The 26166-nt window shown below is 51.8% G+C and overlaps 1 protein-coding gene across 3 annotated transcripts; it reads right to left on the bottom strand.

Moving 5' to 3' along the window:
* Nucleotides 1-13488: 13488 nt before the first annotated feature.
* On the bottom strand, nt 13489-25423 carry Ampd2 (adenosine monophosphate deaminase 2). Of its 3 annotated transcripts, none has more exons than XM_005076629.4 (18): nt 25290-25423; nt 20166-20296; nt 19817-19947; nt 19437-19505; nt 19233-19344; nt 18798-18984; nt 18421-18562; nt 18220-18309; nt 17879-18008; nt 16980-17174; nt 16761-16892; nt 16451-16614; nt 16040-16166; nt 15790-15953; nt 15397-15517; nt 14965-15138; nt 14694-14804; nt 13489-14565 (listed from the first exon to the last, which is right to left on the bottom strand). In XM_005076629.4, the coding sequence occupies exons 1-18, from the start codon at nt 25297-25299 to the stop codon at nt 14359-14361; spliced, it is 2397 nt and encodes a 798-aa protein (XP_005076686.1). In that variant the 5' UTR covers nt 25300-25423; the 3' UTR covers nt 13489-14358. The 3 variants fall into 3 exon arrangements, with proteins under 3 accessions (XP_005076686.1, XP_005076684.1, XP_040607999.1); XM_005076627.4 differs by lacking the exon at nt 25290-25423 and adding an exon at nt 24338-25212; XM_040752065.1 differs by lacking the exons at nt 14965-15138; nt 25290-25423 and adding an exon at nt 24338-25221.
* Nucleotides 25424-26166: the final 743 nt, after the last annotated feature.

Here is a 26166-nt window from a genome sequence, read left to right as displayed (position 1 = left end):
CCTAACTGCAATGCAAGTTGTAATCCTAAAAGACAGACATCTAAATGTTGTAATCCTACCTGTCAAAATCCCAAAATATTAAAATATATATCTGAAAAAAATCACAACCTCAAAATATTAAAATCCTGAATGTGGAAATCCTGAAAGCCGAAAAGCACAACTCTCACTGAAAAAAAACAAAACCAGGTGCATAAGACCAGCAGAAAGCAGGACTATACTAAGAGAATTAACTTGTTCTGTGATTTGTGGACCATTGGCCAGGCAGGAAGAAGATCTAAGAGTGTAGTGATGCATTTCCAGGGCTTGCCTGGGTGTTGCCAGAGATTAGATGGAAGCTTGAGCAGATGAATTGGAGAAGGTCCACCTCAGTGTGGTACTGTTACCAGACCTTTGGGGTCAAAGCCTGGAATCCCGCAGTCCCAACAAGGTAGGCTGAGCCATCTGTCCCCAACACACCAATTAAAGAGGCAAGTGATGCTAAAAGCTCAGAAAGGAGATTTATTCAACACACCAATTAAAGAGGCAAGTGATGCTGAAAGCTCAGAAAGGAGATTTATTCAACACGGCACACCGGAAAGAACAAATAGCGAGGTTGGGTGACACTCAACTCAGCCTTTGGGGTACAGATGTGAGTGAGGGGTTGACGTAAGTACTCACAATTTCTTGGCTCTGGTCTGTCTCACCTGGAGGTCTGACCAGTAACAGACTGTGTGAAAAAGTCTTCGTGGGAGGTAAGTTCCTTCTCTGGCTGGCACCAGGACTCCAGTCTTTCCTTTCTTTCTGTGTGGGGTTCCTGGGAATTTTTTAAAATTTCTGAAGCCTGTTTCAACAGTGTGGCAGTACAATCAAGTGCTTCTCTTCAACAGCTTCTTCTGCCAGGACAGACACAGCACCGTCTAGGCTGCCCAGCTGCAGAAAACAAACATAGAAAACTAACTTGTCTCTGAGCGTCTAGGCTGCCCAGCTGCAGAAAACAAACATAGAAAACTAACTTGTCTCTGAGCGTCGAGACCAAGCATCCTGCTGTTGCCTTGGACACCAGCATTACAGGTGTTCTGGCCTTTGGGTTCCAGCACCTGTGCCAGCAATCCCAAACTCGAGCTTTTTAAAGTAGTCTCCCTTCACCCTACTTATCAGCACTAGATTTTACAATTTGCTTTGCTACGTATCTCAAGTTTGCATCATTCCAAATCATGGAAGTATAGATTATGCAAAGACCTTCATTGTTCTAATTCACTGCAAGGTCTTCCGTTTCTGCAAACTTCATTCTTTGGAAGTTCAGTATCATCATACTGACTCACTGGCTTTGTATGTGAGCACTACCCGTGCATGTAAGAATGTTAAACTTCCTTGGTAAGCGAAGACGTGGTTTTTGTTCATCTGCATTTATGGAAGACAAAGTTCCTAAGGGTCCCACCTCTTTCTTTGATCAAGTGCTTATGCTATGGTGACTTGCTGAGACTTTTGTTTTCTTCCAGATTAGCAGTACTGGGGATGAATGCAGAGTCTCACACGTGCAAAGACGTTACCACTGAGCTGTACTCCCCAATCCCATACTTTGGCTCTCTCTCTCTCTCTCTCTCTCTCTCTCTCTCTCTCTCTCTCTCTCTCTCTCTCTCTCTCTCTCTCTCTCTCTCTCTCTCCCTCCCCCCCCCCGCTGGTCAATACAATACGGAGAGGCCTGCCTCTTGCTCCTGCTGCCATGCCTTCCTCGCCATGATGGACTCTGTCCTTCTAGAATTGTAAACAAAAGTGCTTTTTTTCTAAAGCTGCTCTACTCGGGGTGTTGTATCACAGCAACAGTAAGGGAAGCATTATCTCCACCCTTTGTTGCCTTCCCCTCATCCTCCCCTAGCCTTCAGTGTGTTACTCACCTTTAACCCAGCGTGTGGGAAGAGAGACAAGCAGAGTAGTTCCGTGTGGGCTATGCAGCAAGTTCCAGGCCAGCCAGGGCTACATAGTGAATCCTCTCTCAGTAACAAAACAAAAGCAGAGTGTGCTTTCTGACACTAGCGCCTCTGTTTACCTCATCCCTCCTTAGCACATTCAACTCAAATTTAATTTCAAAACTCATCATAGAATTCCCATTCTATATCTGGGGCTCTTCCTAAATCACCTTTTGAGTCATATCTATAAGTCCCGCTCTAGTCTGCCCGCTGACTCAGTTTACCCAGTACTGCTCAACACTTATATGGACAATATTTTCTCAATGCATAAATCCAGATTCCAGCCTCTGACCCAAAGACCAATACCTGACTTACTACACCTGGTATTTAGCTTGAGGAAGCCAGAGACGTGAATTCGGTGTTCATAATCCCCTGGATTACCTCTTCTGCCTTCCCCTTCCTATAAAATCGTTCTTCTAGTTGTTCTTCATATGAGCAAAGAGGACAGAGATATTAGACCCCCAGCTGCCTCCTCTCTGTCTCAGAAATGAGGCCATGCCTCCTCTGCTGCCCGCTGTCCACCTTCTGTATCCCCCACTCTGAACAAACAACTCTGATGCCCCATCCCCGAAACTGGCTTTGACTTGTGGCCAGACACCCCTAGGGGAAAGTCTAGAAGTAAGGCATTTCTTCCTCTCTCTAGTCTCTTGCTTTCATGTCCTATCCGTCTGTCTCTCCTTCTCTGTCCTCTCCAGGTCTGCCATTGTGTTGGACGTGGCTCCCTGTTCTCTTCCTATAAGGATTCAGGCATTATGCTGGCCTGCCCCTGTCACCTGGCGTTCTGCACTCAGGCAGTGCTCTAGTCAGCCCAGGGTTCCGTGAGTACAGTCTACATGCAGGTGCATAGGACCCTTTAAAAGAAAGACCTCCACCCACTTAGGACCCTTTAAAAGAAAGACCTCCACCCACTTAGGCTTTCTTGCTCTGTTTCTGCTGTTCCATCTCTCTCTCCCTGTGCCCCTTCTCCGCCCCTCTCTCCCCTTTCTCTCTCTCCCCCTTCTGCCTTTTCTTACTCCCTTCCTCCAATAAACTCCGCGTGGGTTTGTTGAGTCTCGTGGCTCGTGTTTTCATCTACTCCTAACTGGTTTCGTGTTCCATTTACTCTACTCTTACCTGAAACAAAAGAACACTTACTCTTCTTTTTCTTAATGAAGCTCCTCTCCAGGTTTCAAAGGGAAGCCTCTTGTATAAGTGACTTTTTGTTGCTATGATAAAATACCACGGCCAAAAAGCAACATGTGGGTAAAAAGGTTTATTTGGGTATTTGGTTCCAGAGGGAAAGTTGGTAATGGCCGAGGGGCTATGGCAGCCAGCCAGCAGCAGGAAACAGAGAGAGCACAGCTTCAGCTGCAAGCACTCGGAGCAGAGGAAAGCAAATGTGATTCGGAACAAGAAAGGAAGGAAGGAGAGAGGAGGGAGGGGGAGAGGGACGGGGGGGGATGGAGAGAGGGCTCAGAGGTTAAGAGTCCTGCTTGCTGCTTATGGGGAGCAAATGATGTCCTGAGTGAATGTCTGTTATTGACAAGGGCCCCAGTGCCTCAGACCCTTAGGAGCTGGCAAGCCTTCCTGTTGATAGTTTATACAGAGAGAACGGACTGCAACTTCCTCCTCCTAGATGGTTACAGACTGAGACTTCTCAACAGAGACCTGCCACTGGGACTAGCTAACCCCAGACCTGCCGAGTCAACATGTTAAACAGGAAACTCCTGATGTCCCCTAATTACTAAACCTCCTGATTATTAGTAGATGCAGTTGCAAATTAAGTTAACTACTTTGCTGTAAAGACTTAAATCCCCACCATGTTTCTGGCATCAACAATTCCTTTAGTGCCCCCTGGTGTTCAAATGTGCAACTACAAAGCAGTGGCCCTAACGTCCCTTTAACCCATTATATGGAAGAAACACACACAGCTCAACCACACAGCTACCAAAAGGGGAAGATATTTTTCTTAAACCAAAGATGCCATCAGTTCCGTGAGCTATTAAGCCTATATCTTCCCAGAGAGTCCACTTTTTTCCCTGATTCCCACAAAGATGGCATGGGGTGAAGAACAGCCATGGGTTTGCACATAACACAAAGGCCTGGCGAGGTGGGACAGAATGTGCCAGAGAGAGAAACACCAGGATCCCCTGCACCGGGGGAGGGGGGGGACTCTTGGTGTGAGTATGCAAAGTATGGCCACATCGGTAGCACCTCCAGCTCCACAAACACTGAGTTTCTGTTTGGTACAGGGTTGAGGTGGTATGGGAGCAGGGGTGGCTGGAGTATCAGGTGATACAGGCTCATACAGGAGGCCATCTGCAGCTTCCATACCCAATCAGGTGGCAACCTCAGGCACAAGAGGCAGCGGTGGGGCAAGGGGGGGGGACAGTGATATGGTCAAGATATATTGCATATGTGTGTGTATAAATATATATATAGCAGTTTCATATATATATATATATGTTCATATATATGAACCTGTCAAAGAATAAATTTTCAAAAGTTAAAAACCAGAAGTATCAATGATAACTCAGCTGCCCCAGGTTCAGGCCACCACAAGAATAAAACAGGTTATCATCTCATTAAAGCCCCTTGGCCATCGGCATGAGAAGGCCATGCTGCCCACAAGGCAGGAGCTGTGCCCGCCCACAGAAGGAGGCCCTTCCAAATGCACAAAGGCACCGCACTGCAGAGTAGCATCTCTCTGGCCAGGCACATCGACACAGAAGAAGCAACGCAGAACAACTCGTACTTTTCAAAACCATGGCTGGCTTCAGTTCCCTGCTCCCCAAACCACCCCTGGCTGACAATTTTACAAACACTGGTTGGTATTTTGGGTCTTTATGCCAGGTGGCTCAATGATTCACTTAGCAACTCCAGGACTGGTCATCTCTAGACGCCCAGCTGAGGATCTGTCCTGTGAGGCCTCATCCCCCAAGAGCCTCCTAAACATGTGAAATTGATCTCCTCACCCCAAAATGCCTCTGCTAATATAGCCATAACCAGGGATTAGAAGAGCCTATCACGAGCCAGGAAGTAGTGGTGCACACCTTTAATCCCAGCACTCAGGAGGCAGAGGCTGGTGAATTCCTATGAGTTCAAGGCCAGTCTGATCTACAGAGTGGGTACCAGGACATCCAGGGCTTTTTCTTTTTTTAATGTGAGTTCCAGGGATTGCACTCTGGTCCTTGTGCTTAGAAGGCAAACACTGTACCTCCTAAGCCATCACCCCCAGTCACTGGAGACCTAGTTACTAAAAATTATTCTAGTGGCATCAACAAAAGAAGGAAGTGTAAAATTTATGAGTAGAAACACAATAAAAAAAGGTTATCCTGGGTGATCCCTGGCAGAGTGAGTAACACAGGAGAAAATGCAGCTTGCCAGGCAGGACAGGCTGGTCAGAATCTGGTGAAAGACCAGGGAACTGTGGGTTCTGCTTTGTCACTACCGTAAAATCTCACCTGTGTGTCACTGTGTCTCAATGTGAAATTCAGATGCTCCAAGATAACTTCATCTGCAAGATTCTAGAGCCCAGAGGTGGTATACCACAATGGCTCACCCTGGAATCTGGAGTCGGGCTGACACGAATTCGGAGCCTTGCTCTACATCACAACACGGAACAACCAGGAAATCCCTTAATCTGTAGGTTAGAGGGTCCACCTGTGAGAGGCAGCTAATAAAGGAAGTCCTGTCCAGTGAGCTGTGCGAATCTGAAAGGGAGAGTGATGCAGGGACAGGAATGTGACACATAGAATGAATGCTGGCTGGCTGCTGGGGGCTGGGCGCTCAGGAGCTTGAGAGGAGGGCTGCCGGTCTGGGCCCACAAAGCATTCTAAGATCCATGCTCATGGGCTCCCTCCAGAGCCGGGCGTGTAGTAGGAACACAGGAGGAGGTCCGGAGAGTTAAAACAGACACTGGCGTGCTTGCCTTTCCAAGTGTGCCCAGACCCTTCCTCTTTCCCCTCCCCCCCATCCCGGACCGCACCATCTCAGCTCCTCATTCGGGCCTTTTTACAGGACCCGACCAAAATCTACAGGCTGTCCCAAAGAGCTCAAAGGGTAAACACTGGGCCAGGAGTCTGATGTTGATCCTCGCCTGGCTCATTTCCTAGCCCGAGTCAGGCGAGGTATATGGCCACTCAGCTGTCTATGCGGTTATCCCCTCTGAACAGTCTGACCCCACCTCGCTCCAAAAGGCTTTGAGGCTTTTAGTGGGAATAATCACACTCTTGTTTAACCCACAACATTCTAGTGAAAAACTAAAGGTGGAAAGCAGGTGCCACAAGACAGATATTATGGTTATGTTCTCCAAAAGGTAATCCACCAAACTTCCCTAGATCTCCCAATAGAATTTTTGACGCAAGCCCTGAATTTTCCAAGTCACCTGTTCAAACTTACCTCGAAATACACAGAATGTGATCCCTACAAAACAGACCCCCACAATAGAGCCTGTGCTGTGGTTTGGATGTGGGTATCACTCACGGGCCCATGTGTTGAAGGCTTGCTTCCTAGCCTGTGGCACCAGTGGCTAGAAAACTGAGGGGGCCTCCCTTTAATCCCAGCACTCGGGAGGCAGAGGCAGGCGGATCTCTGTGAGTTCGAGGCCAGCCTGGTCTACAGAGTGAGTTCCAGGACAGCCTCCAAAGCCACAGAGAAACCCTGTCTCAAAAACCAAAAAAAAAAAAAAAAAAAGAGGTAGGGCCTCCCTGGAAGAAGTAAGGTAACACGTGACGTACCCTTGAAGAGGATATTGGGACCCTCCCGCTGTGTGATGCTTCTTGGCCTCCATGAGGTAAGGGGACCTCCTCAGTCACTACTGAGTACTGTGTTGTCACCAGTCCATAGCAAAAGGAGCAAGCAGCCAGGGATATAGGCCTCTGAATGACAGCCAAAATCAACTTCTGCTTTTAAGTTATCCCAGGTATTTTGCCCCAATGACAGAGTTAACACACCCTGATAGGACATTTTGTAGACAAGAGGACGAAAGCTCAGAGTCCATACAATTTCCCCAAGAGCTCATGTTAATAAGTGACAGTGTACCTTGAAATTGAGTTTTAGTGTACAGCAGCAGGAAAGAGTGGGGCTTGTCACCATCTCTCAACACTGCACATGTCTCAGTCTTCAGTCACTGCGCCAGCCAGTCATGACACCATGGGTAGTCATGCCACCCCATCTTAACGTTTGGTCTTTTTAAAACACACACACACGTGCGTGTATTAAAGGTCAGAAGACAGCACAGGTACCTCACCTGAGACAATTAGGCTAGACTAGCTGGCCAGCGAGCCGAAAGGAGCCTCCTGCCTCCGTCTCCCCAGCACTGGGATTCCAAGCATGTGGCCCCAAGCCCAGCATTTTTGTTGTTTTTGTTTGTTTGGTTGGTTTTGGTTTTTTAGACAGGGTTTTTCTGTGTAGCCCTGGCTGTCCTGGAACTCACTCGATAGACCAGGCTGGTTTCAGACTCAGAGATCTACCTACCTCTGCCTCCTGAGTGCTGGGATTAAAGGTATGCGCCACCACTGTCCAGCTAATCTTTTTTTTATTGTACATGTTATTCTTATCTTATATGTATGGGTGTTCTGCATATCTACATGGGTGTCTATGTATCATATGCCCACAGAGGTCAGAAGAAGTTGGGCGTCCTAGAACTGGAGTTACAGACGATTGTGAGCTGCCATGTTGGTGCTGGCAATTGTCTAGAGGAGCTGCCAGTGGTCTTAACCACTCTCCAGCCATTAACTACAGATCTTAAACTGCCCCTCCTCTGATGCCCTTCTCCACCCCCACAGTGACCAGCCACATCCAGATCACACAGAGTGGCTGAGAGTCAGCTCTACACTTTCCAGTTGAGTCATCCGACAGTTACTCAACCTCACTGACCCTTGGGTTTCTCTCTTTATGAGCAGGAGAATGCCAGACCTGGAAGTGAACACCTGAAATCTCAGTACTTACAAGGCTCAGTGGGGATGACTGTTGCTAATCAAAGCCGGCCAGGGCTACACAGTGAGCCCCAGCCTGGGATATAGAGAGAACCTCTGTATCGAAAAGGAAAGAGTAGCACTATGATCCTGGTTGACATCCAGAGCAGCCCTTAGTACATTACACACACAGAAAGAGCGAAGACCTCTGTGTGCAGAGGTTTTATCCCGCTAGAAACAAACGCAAGTCCCTTCATTTCCTTTCTTAGGGCCCAGGCTGGGGGAGGCTGGTCTTCACTCCCCCACCTGCCACATGTCTCAGGGCTCACTCTCCCAGCTAACAGGCTCATAACCCGGCCAGGTCCTCATGAGCAAAGTGGAGACGGACACTAACCATTCTAGTGACTGTTTGCAGACAGGCGCCAAGGCTGCTGCAGAGTCTGCTGCTCTACCCAGCCTGTTCCGCCAGGCAGAAGCGCTGACCTCAAGACCAGACCTAAGCAGATTTTCTCTGGAAGAGGGCTGGGGACGGGGCTCTCCTGAGCCCTGTGCAGACCAGGTATCTGATTCTGAAGACTGTCCCCTCAAGAATAACAAACATTCCAATGCATCCCTGTCCCTCATTCAATGTAACTCTTCTCTGATTTAAACCAAAGGGGCCTCTGTTGACTTGCTTTTGTCTATGAGTAACTCACTTAATCTAGAACTGGCTACGACTACAATCATGCTGTGGGCTCTGGAGTGTTTGCCAAAAATCCAGTTTACAAATTGTTTTCAAATATAGTGACATTTGTATGGGTACTAACATTATCAAATACTGAAGTTGACATGTTATTTTCTTTAAACATTTGTTAGTTTCTATTTTTTTCCTCATTTTACAGCCTTCAAAGTTCTAGTTCCATAGCTTTTCTTGAGCCTTTGAAGGTCTGCATCCACAGACAGAGGTCTTTCCTGGGTCACCCCAACTCTAGGCACTGCAGAAGGCCTTGTGGCTTCTCCCCGCAGAGACCACCTACCCCAGGTCGTTGACCAGGCAATGTCAAGCTGAACGACTTTACTCCCATTTAGAAAACAAAGTGGGTCATTGAACATTAGGTGTGAGTTAATGTTTAGAATTCTATTGGACTTTCCTTGAGTAAATTCACCCATGAGGCAATAGGATTTGGATGAGCACAAGGAGTGTCCCCACCTACTCCACTCCAGTTCCCCAGGAGGGGGCGCCCAGAGAGCAGCCCAGGTCACTGGCCCTTTGAATAGGTTTTATGATTGCAGTGCTTAGGTGTAGACTTCACTCTGGGTCAGCCCTAGGGTCACAAGGAGGGAGGTTCTTGTCCTGTTTGCATGGACTGTTTTGGGCATTTTAAAGCACTGATTTTAAAAGCCAGCACCAACCATTCCCCTACACTGCAATCAAGAGGCAGTTCCTGTCCCGGCCAGGACTGCATGAGTTCAAGGGCAGTCTTTGCAGGGTGGTAAGGGGCTGCCTCCCTCAGAAGGGGTCCACAGTCATCTCCCAAGTAAATCCCGGGGAGGGGCTGGCAGGGGGGCTATAGGAGAGGTCTGGCAAGGCAGAGCAAGGAAAGGCTTTCACTTCATTCTAGCAAGTGAAATGGACATCTTAATGAAACACAAAAAGTAAGAACCTAGAGACAGATAGTGGGGTTCAAGCTGATGGTCCAGAGAAGCGTAGCAGCCAGCCACTAGCTCTTACCTCTACCTCAGACTGAAAGGGTGCTCCTGTCTCCACAAATCCTCAGAGTGCAATGCCCTCTCGCCACAAATCCTCAGAGACAATAGCTCTCCCTGTCTGGAAACTAAATCTGCTCATGAGACCCTTTGCTCCTTCCTTTTCTACCTCCCTAGTGCTGGGATGAAAGGCCTGGGATCCCAAGTGCTGAGATCAAGGGTATGAGCTCTGTTATTCTTCACTCTTGTGTAGCCCAGGGTGGCCTTGAACTCAGATCTGTTTGTCTGTCTCCTGGGTCTGGGGATTAAAGGTTATGTATTACCACTGCCTGACTCTATGGCTTGTGGTTAGCTTTGCATTCTGAACTCTCAGGCAAGCTTTAATAAATCATAAATAATATATCACCTCCATTACCCTTTTTCGTCTAATACAAAAAGAAGGCAACAGCTAACATAAGAAAAACTATATACAATAAGTACAACAACTATATACAATGTATACAGGCAGTAAGTACATCAACAATGTCTAGTTCATTTGCATTTGACAAGTTCAGAAAAAATACTCCATTATCTAAAATTTATGTCCAGTCCATTTGCATTTGACAAATTCAGAGAGAATACTCCATTATCTATCCTATCTTGGTGAGTCCAAAGTCTTGTACCTAATTGCTTTCTATTCTAATTCGCATCTTAACCTGGTAAGTCTATCTTATGGGCATGTAGAATCTCAAACCTTGTGCAAACCAAAGCTAAAGTTTACCAAAATCTTACCTAATGCTTTCAATCCAATGATGGGAAGAACCCAGCATGAGGAAAGCACTATGAATAAGAATCCATAAGCACAGAGAAGGAAGCATCTTGCCCATGGTCACAGGGACCAGCAGTACAGCTAAAGCCCGTGTGTTATGGCTCCATAGTGCATAGCCGGTCACGCACCCCAGGCTGACTTACTACTGTCTTTTTGATTAAATGTACACATACGCACATGCCACGGTGTGCACACATGCCATAGTGCATGTTGCTGGAGGACAATTTTCAAGAATCAGCTTTCCCTTTCCACAAGGATCCACCCAGTGTGTCAGGCTTGGCAGCAAGTGTCGTTACCTGCTGAGCCATTTCACAAGCCCAGGTCTAGTTATTATGGTAAATCATGGGGCAAGGCACAGCAATGAGAATCAACATTTATATATTATTTTAACGAAATGTTAAAGATGTGTTAATAATTTTAAAAGCAAATTTATTTATAATAGAATCTTGACTGAAAAAAAAAACACTTGAATTTACCATGTGGTGGCACACACTTATGACCCCAGCACTAGGAAAGCTGTGTAAAATGATCAAGAATTAAAGGCCAAGCCAGTGGTGCACGCCTTTAATCCCAGCACTCAGGTGACAGAGGCAGGAGGATCTCTGAGTTCAAGACCAGCCTGGTCTACAGAGTGAGTTCCAGGACAGCCTTCAAAGCCACAAAGAAACCCTGTCTCGAAAAACCAAAAGATAAATAAAATAAATAAGATTATAAATAAAAAAGTGGGAATGGCAAGATGACTCAGTAAATGGTTGCTGGTACCCCTGACAACCTCAGCTCCATTTCCAGGACTCACATGGAGGAAGAGGAGAACCAAACTGAACGATACAGACACTCCATGACAAGTATACATGCACACGCATGCGCATACACACACACACAAATAAATGCAACAAAAAAATTTGAATCAGATGCAGCCCTAGGAGGCAGAAACAGGCAGATCTCTATGAGTTTGGGGCCAGCCTGGTCTACAAAGTAAGTTCCAAGACAGGCTCCAAAGCTACTCAAAGAAACCCTGTCTCGGAAAAAAAATTTTTTTGAAGAAAATAAATATGTAAAATATATTCATGCATACATATAGCTCAAGTGTGCACATTATAAGCAAACTCTTGGTAAAATTGGTAGGTAAGGATAGGATTTGTACTTCCTATTTTCCTGTATCTTCAAAGTTTTTTTTCTACTCAGGCATTTTGTTTATATGTGTTTTTGTTTTATGCCCCTAGAAAAAGAACCGCGGGGTCTTCCCTCCTGTGTATTTTCATCTCAATTTTTCATGCTTCATGCTGCCACCCGAGGCTCCCAAGTCAACGGGGTGGGAGTGGATTATTCTCCCCGTTTTACCTTGGTCTCCAAGCTGCATGTCACATTTGGGGCTGACCATGCCACACTTGTTTGGCCTAGCAGTGAGGCTCACTTTCCCCGCTCTGTAATCAACAATGACTGCCAGCAAAGCCATGCTTCGTCCTCAGGTGGGAACCAGGCTAAGGATGGGTGTGCATCTCTTAGCATTGTTTGCACTCCTGAGAGCTCCAGCCAGGAAATTCATGTGTCCCATATGGCAGTGCAGAAAGTTTTCTTTTTAGCTGGCAAAGCCTTCCTTACCTTTTACAGATTAGTTGCTCCTGGGCTGCATGTGCAACTCACTAACCTAGTATATGAAACGTCGGCGTTCTATCACTGGCATCGCAAAATCAAATTTAAAAAAAAGGAAAAAGATTCACTCTTGATAAATGCTTGAAAGTTCTGCAAAAAAGAAGACCAAAGTCCAGTTGATATGAAACTGGAGCGGCTGCTAAGAAACAGTGATGTACTGGGAAACGCTGGGCAGGAAGATGAAAGGGAGGATTTGACTTAATGACAATTCAGGGAATGAATACGGAAGTCCTCAGTGCGGTGTGGGACAGGCAGTGCTGGCCTTCAAGGGATGTAGTAAGTACATCTACTAATTCTGCTTGCCTGGTTTCCAAGTTAGCCCCCCTCACCCTTGAAAAGCATTGTTTTGGGGGAGTGCAGACCAGGCCCAGTGAGGCGTGGAGACCCTAGACTGTCTCCAATCTGTTGCTACCTCCAGAGCCCATTTTTCTAAGCAGAAATCAGTCTGGGTGTTTGCTTGTTTTTGTTTTTTGGTGTGGCTGTTTTTGTGTATAGCCTTCAGCTCATGCTCTAGCTCCAGAATGACTAAAATGGATTGGCTGGGAGTCAGTGGGAGTCAGGAGGGGAAGTAGAGCTGCTTCGGGTCTCTGGGGCACCTGCTGCAGTCTGAGGCCAGACGCAGATGGGCCCTCCTACCTGCGGGGTGTCAGGGGTTAGGGAGTGGGGGCTGCTGTCAGCCTCCATGGGCTCCCAGCCAAGCCCTCCATCACACAGGCTTGCAATTCGGAGGCAGGAGGCTCCTAGTCCCTCTCCACCCAACAGCGGCTGTGGCGAGTGTCTGTTGCCTATGCAGGAAGTACCCTGGGTTGTCCAGGGCCTGTCTACTTCCCTTCTTTACAGGCACAGCAGAGTCTCGCCACTTCAGTGGCAAAGAGGTGCGCTGCAAACTGCACCACAGACTTGGGGTGGAAAGTGAATTGTAGAGACGAATTCAAATACAAGCAGCTCCAGCTCCTTGCAACACAATCTGACAGTGATGTCTGTCACCACACCTGCCACCTTTGTGTCAGAATCCCCAAGGGAGAGATCTGGAAAGAGTATTTTAGACAGGCTACCCAGAAGGCCCCACAATTTTGAAACCACAGGCCTCAGCAGGCATGAGGGACATATGTTCCCTCCTACCATGCTGTCCTAAGAGGCTGCACAAGGTGGAAGGGTGCCATCCCTCCAAGCTGTGTGACAAGGACACACCATGGACCTGGAGGCACAAGTCCCCTTCAGAAGGAGCAAACTGGACGAGGGCTCGGTAGGCATCTCCTCTCCCACAGATAACCCAGTCAGTGTACAGATGCACTAACCCACTTCATCCAAGCCATGCGTGCACCTCAGAATGGGTTGTACCTCATGGCTGTGACAGCGCCCACCCGTGATCCAAGCACTCAGAAGTGTTGGCAGGACCACAACCAGCCTTCGAGACACAGAGGCCCACACTGTGCTCCACCCAGACTGCCTTGCCACTCACCACCCTTTCTCTCCCAAGAGACCTTCGCACGCCTCATTACTTAAATAGTCTTTATTTCTCATGCACTAGGAAAATGGGTCATATGAAACACTATTCTTCATAGCAAAGGCCTTGGTCTAGAACTTAACACAAGAGGCTAACTGGGATCTGGATCTGGCCAAAGACCTGGAAACCCTCAAAGGTGGTGCCACCCCCAGGGCTAATGGCAGACCCAGTATCTTCCAACTGCAGCAGCCTCCAACTACAGACACAGATCAGGGCAGCTGCGCCCTCCCACAGGGGGATAAGGGAGCTGGTAACAAAGGGACATTTGGACTGGGGAGGACCAGAGGAGGCTGATGGGCAGTGACTTGGCAGGGACATGTCCAGCCCCTGAGCAGGCCTCCCGGGCCATGAGCAAACCCAAGCCCTGCTCTGCCTAGCACAGATGGGTCACAACTTCACAGACGCTGAGCAGTCAGTGCCATGACAGAGGGATAATGAGCCCCTCCTGACTGCCCCAGGACCACATAAACAAGGGGGGAACTCAACTTGAACTCTAGCCAAAGCCTGGATTCGCCGAGGTAGGGCTCCAGAGGCTAACGGGGTCAGTCCCACACAACTATCCCAAGCCCCTGTGGACACTGAAGACACCACAGGACAGCCAGACCTCTGACAATCCTGGGACGGGTCACTAGCAGGGCCAGCCCTTAGATCTCAGCCATCAGGGACCACCTGAGCCAAGACAAGAGTGACGCAGATTCCGGGACTTGCTCTCACTGAGGAGGCCTAGAGGCAAGACATGGTCAAAGACATGCAGGACAGAAACAGAGACAGCGACATGCAGAGACCACAGCAGGTGGAGGGGTCCAATCAGAGACACGATCAAGTTGCTGAGATGGACAAGCACTGCATGAACTTGGTTCACTAAGGCCCTGGGCTCATGACAAGGCCCACTTCCTCTGGGATGGTCTCCAGCATCTCACTCTGGACGGCCTGTGTGATAAGCGCCAGCTCCTGGCACAGGGTCTCATGGCGGTAGCCCACTCGGATGTCTGGCACATTGGTGCGGCGGATGTCATTGCCCTCGGGGCCCTCCTTGGTATAGTTGGGTCCCAGCCAGTGGCTTTTTACCTACAGAGGGTATTGGTAACAGGCAGAGCTGCAGGGAGATCCAACCCTCACAGGGACAAGGTCAGGATCCCAAAAGCAAAGGGAGGCAAAGCGGTGGTGCCCAGCCCCAGGCAGGCTGAGCATCATACCTTGTGGGAGAAGCCACTCATGAGCACACTGTTACGGGCCAGTTCACACATGTCACAGGAGCTGAGCTTCCACACCTGAGTGGCAATGCTGTACTCCTCCATCAGGGGTTCCTGCACAGGCCAGGTTCCTTGAGAGAGGCATCAGGCCCCTGAAGTCCCTCCCTCCTTAAGGGCTGAGCTAAGTGTTGCTATGCTCCACCAGCAAAGACCCGGAGGCAGCCCACAATCCCCTGGACGCCTGCCCTCGGCTGCCTGCTGGGCTGGGTCTGACCTTGGTGAAGTGGAACTGCAGGGGGTCATCTGTGGACAGGGAGACCATGAGGCCACGGGACAAGTACTCAGGGAGAGGGTTCCGGTGGTAGCTGAGGAACAGGCTGTTGTTGCTGAGCGGGGACATGGCAATGCCGATCTGAGCCAGGTAATACAGGTACTGCAGGACCGGGGCCTGGACAGGGAGGAGGGGTGGAGGACTCGTCAGGGGGCCTCAATGCTGGGAGGGCATACTGCTTCTGGGGCACGGGGAAGGGGGCTCCAGGCTAGGTGTCACAGAAGAACGGTGAATCCAAGCTGGGTTCCTCCACTAGAGGATGGGTGGGAAGAGCTAATTATACTGGGAAGGAGGAATCTGATCTCACGGCTGGGTGAGGAGGAGGATCAGGAAGGCAAACAGCTGCTTGTGGAGGCTGGGGGTGTAGACCCTGACCTTGCGAAGAAGCAGCCCGTGGGAGATGTTCTCGGCCAGCATGAAGGCTGACACCAGGTGGTGGATGGGCCCAGCCTCCCCGCAGTGCGGCCTCAGCACAAACGTATGGAAGCCCCTCTGCCTGAGGGGCGTGAAGACAGAGTCAGCTCCAGAGCCTGGGCACATGTAAGCTCACCTGACTCCAGCTCCCACACCAGCAGCCCTCCAGCTAGTGACTATGGGGGCCTAGGATGAAGGGCGGGGCAGATGCTTGACTGGAAAGATGAGAAATGAAACCTAAGGGCAGAGAAAGAGCTGGACACGGGAGCAACGTGTGAGCCGGGGTAGTAGCGCCCTCAGCTCAGGGTGCTCAAAGCAAGGCAAGCAGAGCACCGGCACCCCTAGGACGAGCACCTGCGCAGGTGGTTCAGCATGGCCATGTTAGCGAAGGTGTAATACAGGTAGTAGGCGTAGGGTGGGTTGTCCTCCTCCACCCAAGCTTCCGGGAGGGGACTCTCCAGGTTGAAGACATGGTTCTCTGGCTTGGACTCATCATCCACACTGTCAAAACCATCCACCTGGCAGAGGGTCGTTGGTCAGCCCTGGAGCCACAGCCAGGTCTGAGCCCAGCTAGCCTGCCCTCGCCCAGCCCATGCCAGCTCACGTGCTCCAGAAAGAGGTGCAGCTCTGGGTGGCTGGCAGGGTGCACTGTAGCCTCAAACAGTGGCAGAAAGATGTTCTCCAGCATCTCTTGGAAGTTGGCCAGCTGGCCCTTGGTGCGGTACACGTCACTGCAGGGAAGACAGGGCACAAGCATATGCAGGGCCAGCAGCAGGCCAGTAAGAGTCAGAGCTGTCATGAGAAGCACCAGGGCGTGTTTGAACCACAGTAGGAAAGTGGGACATCCAGAAAGACCAGGCTGGACAGACTGCAGGTTGGCCTGGGAGGCCCTTCCTGGCACTCAAGAATGCCTAGCTTGGATACTGAAGGCTTAGCCATCCCAGCAGAACAGGAAGCAGGCCCTGCCCCCTTGTACACAGCCCTGGAGCTTCCGCCCACTCTAAGGGACACTCACAAGAGGCGGGGCACCTGCACCAGCCAGCGCACATTGGGAGAGTGCACTTTGTGCCCCACGGCCCAGCGTGCCAGCTTGTCCCACTCGTCCCTCGAACGCCCGTAGATGGACAGCCGGAGCTCTGCGTTCTGGTATTTGCTCTCCTCCAGGTCTGACATCACCTCCTAGACACCAGAAGCAATCACATCTAGGTTCTTCCTGCCCGCGTACCCACCACATATGCTCGTCAAGGCTCTCACCTCCCTCCGCCTGTCACTGGAACCCTCTTACACATGGGCTCTAGCTCCGCAGGGGAGAGCGGCCTCCATACCTTGATGATGTGAGCAAAGTACTTCCCAGAAATCTTGTTGTCGGTTTTGATGAAGATCTCTCGGAGGACAGATTCCCCGATAGGGTTGTATTTGGCATTGAACTTGTCAAATCGGTGAAAGGTATTCCTGTCCTGGAGGAGATGGGAAGGCCTAGGTCACGCTCCTGACCCCTGGCCCTAGCGCTGACCCAACCCCCCAGCCCATCCCATGGGACAGACCGCGTGCACATCAAGTGTGTCCACACTTAAGTCATAGGCAGTGAGATTCATGCTCTCGAAGACCTCTCGCAGCGTCTGCTCGCGGCCCTGCTCAACATGCACAATCTCCTCCAGATGTCGCTTCATTGCCCGCTTGATGAAGCGCAGCAGGTGCTTCTGGTTCATGCAGGATGAGGCATGGATGTGCGTGTCCACCTGCAGTGGAGAAGGACTGCTGGGCCCACCAAAGGCTCGGGTCGTGGGACTTCAGCCAGCAAGGGTTGGTTTCTTATACAAACATGAGGACTACAGTCGCCATCCCCTGAACCCACGTAAATGTCAGGCATATGCAGCAGCTTACCTAAAATCTTAACATGAGAAAGGCAGAGGCAAGGAACACAAAAAATAAGCTGTCTAGCTAGACTAGCTGAAGCAACAGACTCTGGGTTCAAGTGAGAAACTCTGTCTTAATATATAAGGTAGAAAATACCTAATGTCAGCGTTGGCCTCCCCACCACACATGGATAAGCTTGCAGTATGCAAGCACACATGTGCATGCACACACACACACACACACACACACAATGTGACCACATAGTCACAGACATGCATATACACATGCACACATACCACATGCACATACAAATGCTAAGTTGGGGAGACATGGCCCAGCAGGTGAAGGCATCTGCCACCAAGAGTCAATTCCCAGGACCCCACATGGTGGAAGAGGAGACCTGACTCCTGGGGATCTTTCCTCTGCTCTACACGCCTAAACTCATATATATACACAAGTCACATAATTTAAGTGTAGTCATTTTTTAAAGGAGAGGGCTCTCCATATTTATTGAGTGCTGGGGGAGACCCCGGCTTTGGAAGGGAGATATGGATCAGGGCACAGAGGCCACAGGCCAAGGGCCCACCTTACGGATATTGTAGAAGTCCCGGTGTGGCACTTTCTTCTGAGCTGCCAGCTCCTTCATCTCATTGAGCAGGACATGCATCTGGAATTTGGAGCTCAGGTACTGTAGTCGGCGGTAGCAGAATGACTTTCTGGGCAAGAAGAAAGAGGAGAGAGACTTAGATCCCGATGGAGGAGGTTCCTAGGCAGGAGGCAGGAGCACACAGAACAAGGGAGTAGGTGACTAGGGAGTGGTAGGAGACAGAGTGACAGTTGCCTGGGGCAGGGCGGGCGGGGCGGGGCAGAACTGGGGATGGAGAGTCTGGGCTGTGAAGCAGCTCAAAGGGACAGGTGGAATCTTACATGGGGCCATTGATAATCAGGGCCATCAGCACATTGACGTCAGCTACAAATTCCTGCAGGTCAGGGTACGGAAGCTCCACCTCCGGACAGCTAGCGTGCAGGAAGCTCAGGTGAGGAGAGCCAGCCAAGTCCTCTGGCCCCCTCCCAAGCCAATGCATTATTCTATATGGGGTACCCCAACACACACCACACCCCTCTTACTGCTCATCAGGGTCCCTGCGGGTGTAGACATGCACCACACCACGCACCATGCGCAGACCCAAGCCCAGGTCCCCAGGCATGGTGCTTGGCTCACAGTGCTCATATGGGTGCTGCTCCAACGCAGGGGGGTGCACTGGGGCATCTGCAAAGGGGAAGGGAAGAGCCAGAGTCAGGCCTGCAGCTGCCCAATCTACGGGCTCCACAGAGGACCAGGTATGTCAAAAAAAGAGCAGCTATGGCCCCACCCTCCCCCCTCCTGATGTCAAGAAGCTAGAAAGAGCCTGGGTGAGGGGAGACGCAGGCAAGGCACAAGTGCCTAGGCTCCAAGCCTAGATACCCAGGGAAGTTGGGGTTTGGGGAGGGATGGGAGCTCCCACCAGCAGACACAGGGGTATCGGGGCTCTGCTCATAGGTTCGAGTCTCCAGGGGCTTCTCAGCCAGCTGCTGCAGGTAACGGCGGGTGGTGGGGCAGAAGCTCTGCAGGGACAGGGCCATGTACTTCTCCCGGATGAAAAGGGCCCGCACTACGCTTTTGGCTGCGTCTAACAGGTCTGTGAATGGCACCTGAAGACATGGACAAGCAGTCATTTTCTTTGGTCTCTGTCCACACTCAGGTTCATACTCACCCTGTGGCCATCCCCTAACCTCAGACTGCCCACCCCCAACTCCAAAGGCTGCAAACCCAGTCCTGTCTAGTCCCAGCTTATCAGTGAGCCCAGCACCTCTGCTACTCCAGGCACCAGAAGAGAATTCCCTCTCTAGCTCCCACCAGTTCCCCAGGCCAGGACTCTCTGGCTTCACCCTACACTCACCCCACACTTCTCCTCCCCAGAGATGATGACCCGCTGGAATTCCCGTTCCAGTACCACGTCACGCTCCCAAAGACCCCTGTCACCCTGTCCCTCTCCTTGCTCCTTGTAGAGCCTACAGGAAAGGGAGACAAACAAGGATTGGAGACAGCCTCGGCACAGCCCCCAGCTCCACAGGCCCTGAGCACGTCCCCTTCCCCTCCTCACTGTAAGTCCGAGTCACTGTCTGTCTTCAGGAAGTCTTGCTTGGCCCGAAGCAGAATATCTGGCTCCAGCCTAGAGGTGAGAGGAGCAAAGGTCTCGTACAGGAAGAGCAGTGGCTGCGGCAAGCGGGTCCCAGCACCGTGCCAGCTGCTGCGCACAAATCGTCATGTGTGGGCCTCACGGGCCGGGCTGCGGGCCCTGGGATGTTCTCAGCCCACTTCAGAGATGAGAAAGCAATCCCAGAAGGAAGTTTATACAGTAGACTCCTAAGCCTCCCAGAAGATAGAACCAGCAGTGGCCTGGTTCCAAAGAATGTGCTCTATGCGGCCTCCCGGGTGGACCTTAGAGACAAAGGAACAGGGAAGGGGCAGCAGCAGGCTCACTTGACATCTTGGCTGATCTGCCTTTCCAGCCGCTGCCTCCGCTCCTCTAGCTGCTCGATGGGGCTTGCCTCTGGGAACTCATAAGGGGCACTGCGGAGCTCACTCTCGGCCAGTGAGCGGCTGAACAACTCCTGGTACCAAGCAGGGAAGGAGGAAAGGTCAGGAAGCCATGCTTTCAAGCCCTCTGCCTCCCTCCCCTGCAGAGCCTGGGCAAGGGGTGTGGGCAGGAGCCGGGTTCCTGGGAAAACTTAGGATCAGGGATAGCCAGGCATGAGCTGAGAGGTGCTGAGGCAGAGGGTATAGCGACAGAGGTAGTCTGAGGTGAGGAGGTGTGGGGTGCCAGGTGTACCTCTGCGATCTCCTTGCATTTGCCATCCATAGAGGTGCGAAGGTCGAGCGGGAAGTGCTTGAGGCAGGGGGCAGTGCCCGGCAGGGATCGGGCAGACTGCAGCGCAGAGGCCCCTAGACTACCCCGAGCCTCTGCAGAGACAGTGATGACAGGGTCAAGGGGAGGAGGGGCAGGACCTGGATGCCTCTAGAAGCCAAGAGCCCCTTCCTACCCTGGGGCCAGAACCTATTAAAAGCTAGGGCCTAGACACTGGGCAGTACTTCTACTGAGACAGAAGAGCCAGCCATGTGGGGCTCCCAAGGGAACTCATCCCCAAACTCAGGGATGAGGTCCTGTGCCCGCCTGTGGAGCAAATGAATCAACTCTGCAATCAGAACTTGAGGTGGGGGTGGCCCACTCCTTTAGATCAAGAGAATCTATCTGCACATGACTATTTTACAGAAAGGGTGCACATGTGCGCACACACAGGCACACACACACACATACACACACACACACACACACACACACACACACACACACACACACACACACGGCACCACTCATTTGGGATCAGTGGCCACACTAAGGACCATCAGCTTCTAGGGCATAATCCAGGGTCAGATCTGCTCCTGACCTAACAGGTCCTTCCCTGAGAACAGAACAGTAGTCTACTCTCCTAAACATGCAAGGCAGAGCCAAAGTACAGTAGTCACTCAGCTCTGACCTAAGCAACTATCAAGGAAGAGGACCTGGTTGGCAAGGAGTCCTCTCTCCCCCTGGAGGCCTGTCCTCTCCCCAGGTCCCCAGAGCTGCCAGAATGAGAGCTGATCCTAGGCTACCCTTCCCACTGCTGGCTGCCCCTCTGAAAGGAGCTACCACAGTCTACATCACTTGGAAGCCCTAGGATCTGGGCTGGAGGCCCCATGAAAGGGAGAATTAGAAGCCAGGGGTCTTTCTACATCAACAAGGGCAGAACACCTCTGCATGGGCCCCACCACGAGGCTGATACTGAAGGTCTGAAGCTGCTCATCTCCTGGACTGCCTAAGCTCCCAGGCCACCAGGAAGGACCCTTCTCGGGTCCTTCAACAGTCTCAGCCTCCTCCTGCAGAAAGCTGTCCACAGACCATCTGGTTCTCCCAGCCAGCTGTAAAAGATGCAGCCCCCCAGGAACCCCCCCCACTGTCTTAGAAAAGGATGCAGGCTCTGTCTAGGCATTCTGCCTTAAGGTCTCGTACCTACCACTTCTAGTGCTCCAGGCACAGTACCAAAGCTGGACAAAGAAAAAGGTGCTTCACCTAGATCAGGGTCCAGCTGCCAACTTGCCCTGGTCTCTACTGGAACCCTACCTGCAGAGTTCAAGAGTGCTCTGGTCAGCAGCCCTGTGCCCCTTGCCTGTTTGTTTGCCTTGTGAAGCTGCAGCCAGTCCCCCAGGACAGCTCAGGGGCTGGCATGGGTTGTACCAAGTGCAGCTATAAGCAGGGGAGACCCTGGGATGGCCCCAAGTAGGGGGCTGGGAGAGTTCAGGGGAGTTTAGAAACCCAGAGAAGGAGCAGGAGTTGGGAGATGAGAAGAACTCTAATTCTAACAGGGACCTTAACCTCTTCAGCGCCAGTGACGCCCACCTAGATCCAGGGATCTCTACAGGGAGAAAGAAGACAGGCTGAGATGGTCAAGGCAGCCTGGAAGGGAGGGGCCTAGTCTCCTTAAAACCACAGCCCTAGGGGACAGAAAGTGGACACAGCCTGGCTGGCCAAAGGGTAGGAGAGACAGGGAGACCAGCCACGCTCCCGAGCATCAGGCCTCTGGGCAGCTTCCTCTGTCCACCACTGTCTTTTGGGCCCTGACTACACTATGGACTCTTGAGAGATAAGGCCTTGGCTACATGCAGAGGCTGGCTGGTAGTCGGGCCACTGGCCTAATCTGGGTAGGAGCTAGTTACAGAGGCTTCTTAGTCTACAAGCTAGTCCCAAGTCCATCGTCAGGGTAGGGGCAAGCTATTCAGGAAGAGTACCTTGGAACATGGGAGCAGCATGTAGAAGACACACAGGGCTCCACTTTTGTTTATTTGCTTGTCTTAACCTCTGGACACGGGCTATAAATGGGTGAGAAGTGGCCTTGTCCTATCTGGCCACAGCCCCGGACTCACAGGGGAATGACCTACAAGAGTTCTGTAAAGCTTAGGGCTCTGAGCTCATGGGGCTGCAATCAGAATTTCTTGCGATCCTCCAAACACTTAAATGGAGACCCTTAGGTGAGGAGGGCGAGAGGCCCTCTGAATCCTGTGCAGGGGCAAGGCTGCTAAGTAGGGGACAGCAGAGAAGAGAAAGGAATATTGCAGGGGTGAAGAGGCTCTCCCTTACTAGAGAGCAGAACTGGAGGAAGAGGCAAAGATCAACACCTACCCACCCAACCCAGGGCTTCAAGTCTCTGATTATCAAGAACCTGCATCAGAGGCCGGGCAGTGGTGGCATAGGCCTTTAATCGCAGCACTTGGGAGGCAGAGGCAGGAGATCTCTGTGTTCGAAGCCAGTCTGGTCTACAGAGCAAGTTCCAGGACAGTCAAGGCCACACAAACAAACAAACAAACAACCCTGACCTACCTATCCTCTTAAAGACAGCTCCAGACCATTTGGGGGTTTTGTTTTCTGTCTTCTGCACTCCTGGGACGGCCTGAGGCCTTGTGTGTGCTAAGGAAGTCCTCTACTACTGAGCTATCCTCCCCCTTTCCTAGTTTTACTTCCAGGCAGGACCTTACTAAGTGTCCAAGCATACCTGGAACTCATAATCCTCCTGCCTCAGCTAATTACAAGTGTGCATCACTACCCCCAGCCACCAACGCTTCTAAGTCCCTGAAGGCCGACCACAGAGCTGCAGAAAAGAAGTCAAAAGCTCTCAATTTAAACCCTTTCCTCTCAAGGAAACGCTGGGCCTACAGAGCAGTGCTGGGTGAGCAGGAAGGGTTCCAGCAGCCACAGTCTGCCACACAACTGCTAGATTTACCAGAGGTGACACACCAGCAACAACTTCCATACTCCCTCAGGCCAAGGCCCGTCTCCCTGGCCCAGTGCCAAAGGCTGGCATCACAACAGCATATAAACAGCCCAAAGCCAAGGGGGATCACCCCCATCAGTTCCAAGATTCTGGTGGACTAGCAGCCCCCTCACTCATTATCAAGACTGCCTCATTAGGCCTTGACCCCAGGGACAAGATGCTCTCGGGGTCTAACCATCTCAGGGTCTCCGGCTCAGCAACAGAGTAACCAGCACAGAGCTAGTCCCAGTGCATACACCTAGAAGACTCAGATCTCACACCTCAGCACAGCACAAAGCCCTAGCCAGGCATTTTCGGCAGCATAAAAACAAGCTAGAGGAGGGCAGTCATGGTGTAAACAGAGCTATGACGGGTTAAGAACATCCAGTCACCGAAAGGGCTTTCTTTAGTCAGAACACTTGAGAGCTGCAGTCACCCACCCCCGTGGAAGCACAAACTCAAGGAGCTAAGTCCTCACCAGAATGGACACTCACCACCACACAACCGGCTGCAAATGGTACAGAGATGATGCCCACCTAGTCGGAGCCAAACCCAAGGGTGCAAGGTACACAACCCACCAGCCATCTCAAGGACTCGCCACTCTCCTGAAGAGACTCATAACACAGACCAGGAACAGGCAAACAGCAAGGATGGCGGCAACTGAGCCCAAGCTCTGGTCTATGTGCCAGCAATGCCTGACCCCAGACGTCAAACCCCACTACCCTCACCCACCCATGAGGGAGTTCTAGATCTAGGGTCTCAGAAAGAGTAAGAACCTGAGCCTGCCTGGTGTAAGCACCGGCACCCAACAGGGTAGCCCGTCTGCAGAGCAGCCGTCAGTCCCACACCCTCCCTACTCCATTCACTTAGAATTCACACAGTCTCTGCATCCGCACAAGCAGACACGTGTGCATATACGCCTCTTCTGCACCCACATGACACCCACTCCTTGTTACAGAGGGCAGCATCCCTGACACCAAACCTCAACACACCCCCCACCTCCCTCCCTGCGCCACCCAAACCAGTCAGTCAGCTCTGGAACCGAGGTAGAGAGGCATCATTGCAGAGAGGGTGCTGAAGAACGGGTCCCCTCTCTGAGGCACTAGGTGGTCTGGACAGGAGGTGGAGGAGACCCATGCCTGAAGCCAAGAACACTTACCTGGAGCAGCAGCGGAAGCTTGCAGGCTGGCCCGCTTCTTAAAGGGATATTTGGCCTTGGACTTGCCTGGCCCAGGATAGGATGCCATGGCTGGGGCCAAGGCTACAGCGGAGGAACCTCACCGGCTGGGGCCAAGCTCTCTTACATCCAACCCCTTCCTCCGCCCCGCCCCCAGCGGGAGTGACTGATGCAGGAAGCAGCGCCCCGCAGGCGGAAGAGGCCTTGGCCACGATTTCTGATGTTGTCTAGGCAACCTCGGGGAGTGGGGCCTCCATCCTGCCCCTTATCCCTCCCTTCCCACTCCAGTCCCTACAGTGACGTGACTGACGGTGGCTGGGGCTGGGGTGGGGGTGGGGACGCAAAGAAAACAGATGGAGCAGCGCCAGCTCGCAGCTCTGCACCACCCGCACCCCATCTCGGGAACCCTCACCCCTTGCCAAAGCTTCAAGGCAAAGAAGCCAAAGTCCAGGCTAGGCTGGTCCGGGAGAGAAAAAGAACCAGCAAGAATACAGCCTGAGCTTCTCCAGCCTCGAAACCCATTTCCTCCAGGGACGGGGCAAGCGTACTCATGAAAACCCAGAGCCTCTGGGGCAGAGCCCACACTTTCCTTCTCCATCTGACCCCAGATCTAGGGACAGCCCAGCTCAGGGAGAAGGAGGCTGCCCTGAGAATTCGAGCCCAGAGGGGAGGGGCCTGTCTTGGGAAAATTCCACTGACCGGCAGAAGCTGCCTCCGAGGAAGACAGGAAGAGTCGGAGGCAGGGTCCCGTTGAGGTCTGTGGGAAAGACCCCAGCCTCCTGCCTGTCCCTCTGCCTGCACACTCAAGGTCTGCTTCCCTACACCCTCCTAGGGTCTGCTCACACCCCCTAGCAGGACTTACCCTCCTGTCACCCAGACAAGGCACCTTTGTCCCGGGATCCCCCTAACGCCAACACACGCGCCACACGCTTACCTGAGGCCATACTGCCCGAGTCCCGAGTGGTACCAGGGAGGCTGCCTAGTCTACACAGCAGGGAAGCACGGCTGAGGAGGGGAGAGGGCCCCACGGGGGCGAAGTGGCGCCACTGGCCCCTGCACCCGCACTGAGAGGCGGGAAGGAAGGCTGTTTTCAAAATGGCCAGCTGGACGAAGGCGGACTCCCGCGGACCTCAGGAGACCCCGGTGTCGCAACCCCCAGCCCGCACTCTAGAGGAAGCAGGCCACGTGCTCCACAGAAAACCGAACCCGGAATTCGCCTAGGGTTCTTTCACTACTTTCTGGGTATCGATTAGAGATCCGAGTCCGTGGCCGGGCTGCGGGGAGTCTCGCAACAGGTGCGACCCCGCCTAAACCTTCCCGGCTGCGCGCCAACCTCGCTTGCCCCAGGCCCCGCCAATCCTGCGGCCACGCCCCGTTCGGCCACGCCTCCGGCAGTCTGGCCACACCCCCACCATTTTCCCTGTTTCCTTAACGCCACGTGGGCAGCCACCGGGCCGGGGTTGACCTTCCGTCTTGGGCGACTTCAGTGTGTCAGTTTCCTCATCAGTAAGATGAAATATGGTAATGACAGTATCTCATTCAAAGGAGTTACTGAAGACTGAATGTAAAGTCCCTTTGCACAATGCCTGGCACAAAGTCAGGAAGCTATTATTAGGGTCCCAGAATCCATTTTAAGCAGAAGCCCTGCCCTTCCATTCTCCGCATTCCCACCTGAGTCTGTTTCCTTCTATTAGCAATTGGCCTTGAAGGCCGGCTTCCTCATCCCACATTAGTTTCTATGTTGGGTGGACTAGCCAGAATGTCTAGGTTCAAATTCAAGCATCGCCACCTACTTCCTGAATGACGTTGAA

The sequence above is a fragment of the Mesocricetus auratus genome, unplaced genomic scaffold (genome assembly GCF_017639785.1).
Source record: "Mesocricetus auratus isolate SY011 unplaced genomic scaffold, BCM_Maur_2.0 Super-Scaffold_100009, whole genome shotgun sequence".
In the NCBI taxonomy this organism is placed as follows: domain Eukaryota; kingdom Metazoa; phylum Chordata; class Mammalia; order Rodentia; family Cricetidae; genus Mesocricetus; species Mesocricetus auratus.
The sequence above is the reverse complement of the archived record's forward strand: the minus strand, read 5'-3'. Positions and strand labels throughout refer to the sequence as shown.